The following is a 10,946-nucleotide window of genomic DNA, read 5'->3' as shown; positions in this document are numbered from 1 at the left end:
GGGAGCGGCACGCGCCGGCGCATGCGCGGTCCGGCAGAAACTGCTTGGAAGATCCGATCTGCGGCGCCGGCCAAGCCGTCACCTATTGTGGAGCACCCACGGGGACACTCGAAGAAGAACCATTGTTGTCGATCCCACGCTGGGACTATCAGTATCATCCGGGCCCTTTCCCTTCTGGCTTTCTGCAAGACTTTGTGGATCAGCACTGTGGGAGGAAACGCATAAAGCAGGGGGCCCCTCCATGGGATCGCGAACGCGTCCCCCAAGGACCCCCATCCCAGTCCTGCCCTGGAGCAGAATCGTGGGCACTTCTTGTTGTGCTGAGTGGCAAACAGGTCTATTTGGGGAAAACCCCATGCATGGAAAATCGGCCGTAGCAGATCGGGACGGATCTGCCACTCGTGTGTGAGTACAAAACGCCTGCTCAGCTGGTCTGCCTTCACATTGTGCGCACCCGGCAAGTATGAGGCTTTCAAGATTATATTGTTGGCGATGCACCAGTTCCATAAGCGGATTGCTTCCGCGCATAAGGCACGGGATCGATCTCCTCCTTGCCTGTTTATATAAAACATGGTGGAGGTCTTGTCTGTACTGATCCCGACGACTTTGCCTTGTATGTGGTCTCGAAAGTGTCTGCAGGCGTTGAACACTGCTCTGAGCTCCAGTATATTTATGTGTAGTGACTGTTCCGTGGGTGACCACAGTCCTTGAGTCACCTCTTCGCCCATGTGTGCTCCCCACCCTATGAGGGAGGCACCTGTAGTGAGAAAAACCGATATTTGCAGCTGATGGAAGGGTACCCCTGTTAGCAGGTTCCTGGGGTTTACCCACCATTGTAGGGATTTGTGCACCCCGGCTGTGGGCGACACCACCCTGTGAACGGTGTGTACTGCCAGTTTGTATACACTCGCCAGCCAGTGCTGCATGCTGCGCATGTGTAACCTGGCGTTCTGTACTACGAACGTCGCCACTGCCATGTGGCCCAGCAGCTGCAAGCACGTCAAGACCGGCACCGTAGGGCTGAAGGTGATGACCTGCACGAGGGAACCGATGACCCGAAAGCGAGCCTCTGGCAGATATACTCTCGCTGTAACCGAGTTTATGCGAGCCCCTATGAACTCTATGTCCTGTGTGGGGTCTATTTTTGATTTTGCCAGATTGATAACCAGGCCGAGTGAAGAGAACGTGTTTGCTGTGACGCGTATCATGCGCAGAACCTCCCCCTTCGAGGCCCCTTTGAGCAGGCAGTTGTCCAGATACGGGAAAATAAATACCCCCTGTCTGTGCAGGTAGGCTGACACCACTGCCAAGGTCTTGGTGAAGACTCTGGGGGCCGAGGAGTGGCCAAACGGTAGGACCTTGTATTGGAAGTGTTTGTTGCCTACCATGAACCAGAGGAATCGCCGGTGAGCCAGATGGACAGTTATGTGGAAGTACGCGTCTTGTAAATCGAGGGCTGCGAACCAGTCTCCATCGTCCAGTGCTGTAAGGATGGAGGCGATTGTGGTCATCCGAAAACGTTGCTTGCGCAGGTACCTGTTGAGGCCGCGAAGGTCTAAGATGGGCCTCCAGCCTCCTGTCTTTTTCTCCGTGAGGAAGTACCTGGAGTAGAACCCTTTCCCTTGCAGTTGCTCCGGCACTCTTTCCACTGCCCCTATGAGCATGAGATGGTCCACCTCCTGCCTGAGCCTCGCTACATGGGAGGCCTCCTGGAGGTGGGGCTTGGGTGGAGGTCGTGACGGTGGGAGCGACTGGAAGGGGATGGCGTACCCCGTGGCTATGATCTCCAGCACCCATTCGTCTGTGGTGATCCTTTGCCACTGGTCGTAGAATGGTCGGAGGCGATGGTGGAATAGTCGCTTCAGATGACCTTGTGCGATGGTAGTGATGGCGCAGCCCTGGATCTGTATGTCAAACTTGTGGCCTTTGGCCCCACCCCGAGGACACACGGCTCTGTTGTGAACGTCGCCTGGGAGTTCTGTACTGCTGGTGCTGTTGATGTCGCCCTTGCTCCTAACCCCTGTGGTACTGGGGGCGCTGTTGCTGGTACTGGTACCGTCTTTGTTGAGGGTAGTACCTTTTCTTTGTGTATGGAGGGGCGTTGCTGTGGAACGTGCTGCTGTGTCCGCAACGTCCAGGGCGATCTGAACTCCCGTCCTCGAGGCCGCGTAGCCTTCTTGCACTATGGCCTTGAGCACCGGCTTATTGTCCTCTGGAAGCGAGTCCATGAGGGAGGTTAACCTGGAATAGTTGTCGAAATTATGGTTCGCTAAGTGCGCTGCGTAATTTGCCATTCGCAACGTTAAAGTGGAGGAGGAGTAGACCTTTCTGCCGAACAGCTCTAGCTTCTTGGCATCTTTGTCTGTTCCCCCTGTCCTGAATTGAGATGTCTTTGATCTTTGTTGCGACGACTCCACCACCAAGGAATTTGGCTGTGGGTGGCTGAACAGGAACTCCATGCCCTTCGCCGGCACGAAGTATTTCTTATCCGCTCTCTTTTGGACAGGCGGAATAGTCGCAGGGGTCTGCCATATCGTAGTGGCGGACTCTAAGATCGCTTCATCAAGCGGTATTGCTACTCTGGAGGAGGCCGGAGGTCTCAAATTTTTGAGGAGCTTATGGTGTTTCTCTTACACCTCTGCTGTCTGGATGCCTTGCGTGAAGGCCACCCTCTTAAACAGCTCTTGAAACTGTTTGAGATCGTCCGGAGGATGGACGTCCCCTGGGGCCGTAGCCTCGTCCGGGGAGGAGAGCGAGGAACCGCTGGGGTACGTCTCTCTTGACCCTTCCGGTTCCTGCTGGTGATGGTACAACCTCTCGCTAGAGGTTTGCGAGGGAAAATCTCGGGGTTCCATAACCAGTCCCCCCTGAGATGCTTGAGTCTCTGTCCCCAGTCGCAATTGCCCTCGGGGGTACGAGATCGTCCGTGGGGATCTTTCCCTAGTAGATTGCCAATGGTGTCTATGCCCCGCGTGGTAGGGGCGACCATGGCAGTATAGGCACTGTTCTTGGGAAGGTGACCTAGACCACTCCCTTGGTGCATACCCTCTGCGTCTGGGGGAGGGAGATCGTCAAGACACTGGAGAGAGCGATTTTGCATAATAGTCCAGCGGTTCAAACTCCAGGAAGGGTGAAGGTGGTCCCAGCCAGGGTGAGGCTGGTTGCAAAAATGGAGAAGGGGGCTCCGGGTAGGCTAGGGGGGACCCCTGCCTTCTGGTTGGAGTCTGCAGCATAAGCGGAGGGCTGTGAGAGAGCAGCTCCACAGCCCTCTCCAGAGAGGGGCTGCGATGCCTCCTCTTGTGTGCAGCCTTCCCCCTCCCTGGAGGAGGTAACTCCGCCCCCTGACGCACAGGGGATGCCGGCCCCGTCCGCACCGTGCTAGGCACGCTCGAAGGCGGTGCCGCATGTGCGGTGTCCCTCGGTGCCTGCAGGCTGTGTGCCTGCATGCTCTGGACCGCCGGTTCTCCGGGGGTCGGTGCTGCTGCCTGCGGTGCCGCCAGTACCGGCGCTTGTTTAGCCGCCGCCCTGCCTGCGGTGCGGGGCGGCTGGCTGATTATCGGAGGCTGAGCCGCTTCCACGTGGCTCTCTGTGCCGCCGCCGATCAGCTGTTGCTGCGGCTGGGGGCTGCTCGCTCCTCCCGTCCCGCTCACTGTTGCTGCCGGCAGGGATCGGGCTGGGGAGGCTTTTCTCCGTTTTTGCGCTGATGGGGTGAGAGAGGCAGCTTTCCTTTTATGGGCCCCGGAGGGTCCCTCCTGCTGCGGCCGCTCCAGCACGTCTGGCTGGAGGGCCTTGTCAAAAAGCAGCATTTTAAGCCACATCTCCCTGTCTCTCCTTGCTCTGGCTGTTAGTTTAGCACAGAAGGAGCATTTCTGTGCAACGTGGGACTCCCCAAGGCACCTTATGCATAGACTGTGCCCATCGGACGCTGGCATCGCCTCTCGGCAGGACTCACATTTTTTAAATCCTGAAGAAGACATCGTTGGTGAGTCTTTCAGGTGTTAAACGGGTACTTAGCACCTTCTCTGTGCTGTTTTCCCCCTCCGATGGCCTGCCGCAGCAGGAGGGCTGATGGCCCTACGCTCCTGGCCTCCGGCGCTTGTTACTGGGACTGGTGAAGCTGTCCCGCTTGTAGTTTGCTTTTTTTTTTTGTGTGTGTAAAAATAACAACCGGCTAACTTGCAGTAGCCTAAGTACTTGAAAGAAACTTTAAAAGAAACAGTTAAGTCGTTGAATACGCTACTTGGCCTTAGCCTAGTTGGATTCCGTCTGCAGCCGACGGCGGTTGAGAGGAACTGGCGGGGACCGGATCGCGCACATGGCCAGGAGCGCGCAAGGGAGCGGTGCGGTCCGGCGCATGCGCGGTCCGGCAGAAACTGCTTGGAAGATCCGATCTGCGGCTCCGGGCAAGCCCGACACCTATTGTGGAGCACCCACGGGGACACTCGAAGAAGAATACATATTCAGCGCTTCATTAGCATGCGGGTGGCCACAGCACTTTGAAATTGACGCGCCTTGCCGCCGCGCGGCTCGTCCCAACGGGGCTCCTTTTCAAAAGGACCCTGCCTACTTCGAAGTCCCCTTATTCCCATCTGCTCATAGGAATAAGGGGACTTTGAAGTAGACGGGGGTCCTTTGGAAGAGGAGCCCCGTCGGGACGAGCCGTGCGGCGGCGAGGTGCGTCAATTTCAAAGTGCCGCGGCCGCCCGCATGCTAATGAAGCGCTGAATATGTATTTCAGCGCTTCATTAGTAAACTTCGATATGGCCATTTGTATGGCCATTTCGAAGTTTGGGGCTAGTGTAGACACGGCCAAGAAGTGATGGTGTTGACTAAGTAGCTGGCACAATACCTAAGACTCCACAAGACTAAACACAGGTTACAGCACATTCTGGTTGAAAGAAATTCTGGCTTTTAACTCTCCCTCTCCGATTACCCAGCTTACCTGCAGTAGGGAGCACATCCAGTGCTCCTAGATTCCCTCCAAATCCATTTTCTCTCTCAGGGTGAAAACTTCGCCTCACTCCTACAGACAGGAGCAGCCAGCATCTCGGGAACTTCCTCCTTTGTCTGATCAAGAGCAGGTACGTGCCCGATTGGAACCTGACTGGCAGTGGCTGATTTTCTTCCTTCTCCTGCAGCACTCAAGTAGAGGGGGAGATTTACTGTGCTGGCTGCTGCCCACTGCAATGATTGTGTCTTGTACATGGTGATGGAGGACGCAATTAAAATCTAAGGAAGTCCTATTGTAAGCAATTTTAAAGAAATTCACAAGAGAAGTTTTATAAACCTCACTATACTGAGCGAAGTATTCAGTAAACAGATGTGAACACAAAACTGGTTTACAATGATTTTGTAGGAAATAATTCACTTTTCTTTGGATATGACACTTTTTAACATTTGACAAATCATTTTGCACTAGTAATTTTCAAATGTTTAATGTACTTTTTAAAATCTTACTTTACAAGGCAACTTATCTCACTGTCACCAATATATCAATACAAAAATCTTACAATGTTTTATTTGCTATAAAACTACAACATTAAAATTGGGGTTAAGTAGTTCTTTCCTTTTGTCCACTTATTTACTACAACAATGTCCATTAGTTCATTGCTAAGACTGCTGTAGTTAATTCAAACAATAAGTTACACAATTCTGTACATAATTACAATATTGTCAAATCAGAGTTCAAAGGTATGTATCCTTATAGTACACCACAGTCAAACACCATGAGGAAAAAGAATGCAACTGTACATGAGAGCGCCTTATATTGGGGAACTGACATCCAGATTTCTTAGGCACTGATCCAGGCGACTTGGACTTGCAGAAAAACCTGTCTGTTTACCAAACTCATGCATTATTTAAAAAAAAACCAACACCACCACATTGTCTTTATCAGCTATATAAAAATAATTGTTTGTTAAAGTTGTGCCTCTCTTCAGACACTGGAAGCAGCCAAATGATTTCACATTCTCATTCTGAATTAGCCTCACTGCAATATTAGATCAGGCATAAATGTCAAGAGCTTGATCGATCAAGTTGGACTCAACCAACTGGCCATTTTAGTTTGAACCAAAGAAAGTTTGCGTACACAACTAAAAGATGAGTGTTTACATCAAGGCAGATTCCGTTATCTTTCATACAAGATGTTTTCCAGAGTGGGAAATCAGTTCATAACTTTTATTTCAGGATATCCGATGATAATGTATTGGTAGACCATGCTTTCAGGCATTTACAGTAATGATTCTGATTCTTTTGGCTTTGGAAAGAAGAGAACTGTTCGATAGTTGGCATAATGCAGGATAATAATTAAATTAGCACTATGAAAACAAGCACATTTACTGTTTAATTAATACAAACACAAGAAAACAAGAAAGCCTCTGGTATATCAAGTAGTTTAAAACCGGATACTAATTTATCTGTCTTCAATAAAAGTTTATAATGTTACAGAATTCAGTATGGCACTATGAGTAACCTTATTTAAAAAACAGGATTCAGATTTGCTTGGTACTAGAAGACTGAATATTATCATTTTAAACCCAGAATCCAGGTTTGGAGTGAACTGGTTTGTTCTGAATGTGCCAAGTCATTCATTAAACATAAAATATGGCTCTGCATTTTTAACTTTAAACACGTGCAAAAGCATTGCAATACAGTAGAGGAGAAGGTAAAGATATGGAAAATTATGTGCCAATGTAGTTACCACATGTCAAACCAGAATGGGGAAAGAAACCTGGAGGATGGCTACTTACAACTTTTTTCACTGTTCCCAAGAGTTGTCTTCAGCTGGTATTGCTTCCCCACCCCAGTTTTTTGTCCCATTATGCAGTGCATTAAGATGCTGACATTCATAAGTACTCTAAAAAAATTGTTCCTTAACCAGTTTCTAATAAGTTTTCTTCAAGAATTCCAGTAATTTGTCAGTCATTATGGAGGAGTTGGAATTGTTATAATGCATTTATGAAAGCCTATGCTGGGAGAGAAGTTCCATGAAGACTGGCACCTCCTATTTCTACAACATCTTCAAAAACTTAGAAAACCTGCAACAAACTGATCTAGATCCTGTTCAGAAAGGCTCTACATTTTGGTGCTGCAGCATCATTGTTGTTTTGTGTTTTCACATGTTGTAGGCAACATAAATAGGATCCAATTGGTCAGCTAAAAATCCATCTCTCAAGTGCATTCGCTGCTTCTCACCACGAGAATTGATGGGAATCACTCCAGGGTCCACAATGACTACAACACCAACTATGAGATAATGTTCTTCCAGAACCACATTTGTTACCAGTGCCACCAAGTCCAGTGCTTCATGCTCTGAGCCTTCTAATTCCACAACCACCACCAGCAAGTTGGTCCATGTAAATACAGCACTGTTGATATAAAATAAGTATTAATTGGGAGTGGGAGAGGAGTGGGGAAACTAGTATGAATAACCCTGTCAAAATAGTTCCCAGAGTCGGGGGGGTGGGAAGGAGAAGAGGGCAGAAAAGCCAGCCCTGAGTAAATACTCAAGATAAACTATACAATAAATGTAGATAAACTCACTCTGGTGATGTAACATTAAATTCAAAAGATAGATGTGGATATTATAGTTGAACAAAATCTTGACCATCACCTCCTGAGTATGTGTTATTACTGTAGAAAGTAAACTATATTAAATCTCAGTGTTTCTTGTTTCTCCTATAAACATTTAAGTTTATCTAAGATATGTGACCATGAATTTAAAGACTACACTATAATGCCCAAGTACACAGTGACAGGGTAAAGCCTGAATGTTCAGCTTTAATGTTCCTTTTTTCTTGATTTCAAGGTATTTACAGTGATTTATTTATTTTGCATGTAATGTATCCAAACAGGACAACTGGCCACTTAAATGAAACCAGGCCCCACTCCCCTATGGCACCTGGTATGCCCTTACTTGGGGTAATGAGGGTGGAGCTGGCCCTGCACATTGGAGACAGCCCAAAGGCAAAGGGGGATATTGGATTCCTGAGAGGGAGAACCCAGAATCAGTGAGAGAAGAATTGAAGGTATCTAGAACAGGAGAGAGAGAGTTCCAAGGCAGAGCTGGATGGAGACCTTCTGTCTCTCTCTCTGAGAGAGAGAGAGAGAGAGAGAGGGAGAGATCACTGAACACTGGAACCAGGCAGCCAGAGCAGGCTGGTTGAAAGCCAGAAAAGGCTGCAAGCTGGGGAATGATGGAGGGATGAGCACACGGATATAGCCAGGCAAGAGGTTAGTCCTCTCTGTCAAGGAAACAAGGTGGAGAGAAACACGAGCTACAGGAACTATGCTCTTGGGAGAGATGCAGAAGCTGTCAATGGGAGCTGGGGCACAGTGGAAAGACATCAGAGCGACACTTGATGCTAGACTGTTGGCAACGACTATTGTTTGCACTGTGCTGGGGTGGGGACGGGTATAGTTTAAAGCTGTGGGACTCTGATTCGAAAAGAAGAATATTGGTGTTTGAAAGGAGTTGTTATAGAAAGATTCTGAGAAGAGGATGGATGCAGAAGGTCACCAGTGAGGAATTATATAGAAAGATACAGCTGAAAGAGAACCTGCTGCAGGAGGTTATAAAACAGAAGCTACAACTATTTGGGCGTATCTGCAGAATGAAGATGAACGAAAAATCAAGACCCTGGTATTCGGCATAAGGGACAGTTTGAATAGGAGAGGCAGACCCCACAGAGAATGGGTAGATGATATAGTCAATTGGTGTGGAACTAACCTACAGAGACTAAGCCACTCCGCACTGGACAGGGGAAGGCAGAAATAGTGAGAGCGGCATCAGACACCAACAGGCACTGAGCCCACGGTTACTGACGATGATGGAGGGGCAATTGATATTACTTTCTATTACTTTGGAAGCTACTGAACATCTCAGGCATCAAGAAAATAAACTGAGAAAAGGGGTTGTTTGCAAGGCTGCCACAAGGAGGTGCTGGGAGACAGCTACAATCCACAGACACCATGACTCAACTCCACCTTTTACAGACTGGGTTGGGAAACATTTTTTGGATCAGTGACCCCAGACCCACAGAAAAATCAGTTGGACACCACACAAAGAAGTGAGAAGCAAAAAACCCCCAAACCCTTTGCTGATGTGGCGCCTGAGTGAGAAGCGGGGGGGGGGGGGGGTGAGAAAAAAAGACTTCCCTTAGTCCCCTCATAGCCTGGAGGGCGAGGAGAGACAGGGCTAGTAAATGTTGTGGGCTCCTCTATATCCAGGGTGGGGCCAATATGAGGGTTTCTGTGCGTAGGAGGGGTCTGCCAGGATGTGGGCTGGGGCTGTTGGGACATGGGGTGCCTGGGCAGGAGGGGTCTTCAGGAGTGGGCTGGGGATGTGGGGCTGGGTGGGAAGGAGTGCAGGAGCTCTCTTCCCACATCCCAAAGGGCTCCCCTTACTTTAACAAGCAGTTGCCGAGGTCCCTGCTGCAGCTACCACAGGTGGGGAAGGGCTTGATCATCACTTTCCCTCCTGCCTGTCACTTGGGGTGGCTCTGGGCATCAAGCACTCGAGCGGGGAGGGCTCCTGTGTCCCCCTGCTGTTGTGCCTGGGGGTGCGCACTCGAGCAGGGAGGGCTCCTGTCCGTCCCTGCTGTTGTGCCTGGGGGGTGCGCACTCGAGCGGGGAGGGCTCCTGTCTGTCCCTGCTGTTGTGCCTGGGGGGTGCGCACTCGAGCGGGGAGGGCTCCTGTCTGTCCCTGCTGTCGTGCCTGGGGGGTGCGCACTCGAGCAGAGAGGGCTCCTGTCCGTCCCTGCTGTTGTGCCTGGGGGGTGCGCACTCGAGCGGGGAGGGCTCCTGTCTGTCCCTGCTGTTGTGCCTGGGGGGTGCGCACTCGAGCAGGGAGGGCTCCTGTGTCCCCCTGCTGTTGTGCCTGGGGGGTGCGCACTCGAGCGGGGAGGGCTCCTGTGTCCCCCTGCTGTTGTGCCTGGGGGGTGCGCACTCGAGCGGGGAGGGCTCCTGTGTCCCCCTGCTGTTGTGCCTGGGGGGTGCGCACTCGAGCGGGGAGGGCTCCTGTCTGTCCCTGCTGTTGTGCCTGGGGGGTGCGCACTCGAGCAGGGAGGGCTCCTGTGTCCCCCTGCTGTTGTGCCTGGGGGGTGCGCACTCGAGCGGGGAGGGCTCCTGTGTCCCCCTGCTGTTGTGCCTGGGGGGTGCGCACTCGAGCGGGGAGGGCTCCTGTGTCCCCCTGCTGTTGTGCCTGGGGGGTGCGCACTCGAGCGGGGAGGGCTCCTGTCTGTCCCTGCTGTTGTGCCTGGGGGGTGCGCACTTGAGCAGGGAGGGCTCCTGTGTCCCCCTGCTGTTGTGCCTGGGGGGTGCGCACTCGAGCGGGGAGGGCTCCTGTGTCCCCCTGCTGTTGTGCCTGGGGGGTGCGCACTCGAGCTGCTGCTGTCTGATGTGAAGTGCAGAAGCAGCTCTAGCACTTGTGGTGGTGCCCCCGCTGCATCCTGGCCCCTAACCTGCAAATGGGGCTTCTTATCTGCCCACTTGCACGATGAGGAGCTGGAAGTGTCCACATGGCAGGTGAGTGGGTTGGCAGCCTCCCCCCACAGGCCAGATTCAATGGAACTCCCTCTGTGGTCTGGATCAAAGTGTCTGGGGACCTGGATCCAGACCATAGGCCAGGGCTTCCCCACCTGTTTTACATTCAAAGGCATCAAATACACCTATTAGCATTGTATGCACAGTATGTACAATGTAAAATGCACAGCGCAAAACATCTCTAAGGTACTCTATGTACCTCTAATCCAGTCCTCCAACTCCATTTTTTTTCCTTCAGATTATCTTTTGAAATACTTATCAAACACCAGAAATCGTTTTGAAATGGCTTAAAACCACCGTAAGGCCACAGAGGTCAGTTACAGTTTGCTATTCCACTAACCCTAACACACTGGAGAATTGTCTTGAAGTCACCAAAGTGAAATTCAGTAAAAACGGGCAAAGCA

The 10,946-nt window shown here is 51.0% G+C and overlaps 1 protein-coding gene across 3 annotated transcripts in view; it reads right to left on the bottom strand.

Annotated features, from left to right (window-relative positions):
* Window positions 1-5,419: 5,419 nt before the first annotated feature.
* DIP2A (disco interacting protein 2 homolog A) overlaps window positions 5,420-10,946 on the bottom strand; it is a 167,865-nt gene continuing 162,338 nt past the window's right edge. For all 3 annotated transcript variants that reach the window (XM_075000617.1, XM_075000618.1, XM_075000619.1), the window contains one exon: window positions 5,420-7,367. In XM_075000617.1, the coding sequence (XP_074856718.1) occupies window positions 7,115-7,367 (253 nt within the window). In that variant the 3' untranslated portion in view covers window positions 5,420-7,114. The remainder of the gene's footprint in view (window positions 7,368-10,946) is intronic.

The sequence above is a fragment of the Carettochelys insculpta genome, chromosome 8 (assembly GCF_033958435.1).
Source record: "Carettochelys insculpta isolate YL-2023 chromosome 8, ASM3395843v1, whole genome shotgun sequence".
In the NCBI taxonomy this organism is placed as follows: Eukaryota; Metazoa; Chordata; order Testudines; family Carettochelyidae; genus Carettochelys; species Carettochelys insculpta.
Note: the sequence above shows the minus strand (reverse complement) of the source record. Positions and strands in the feature narration are given on the sequence as shown.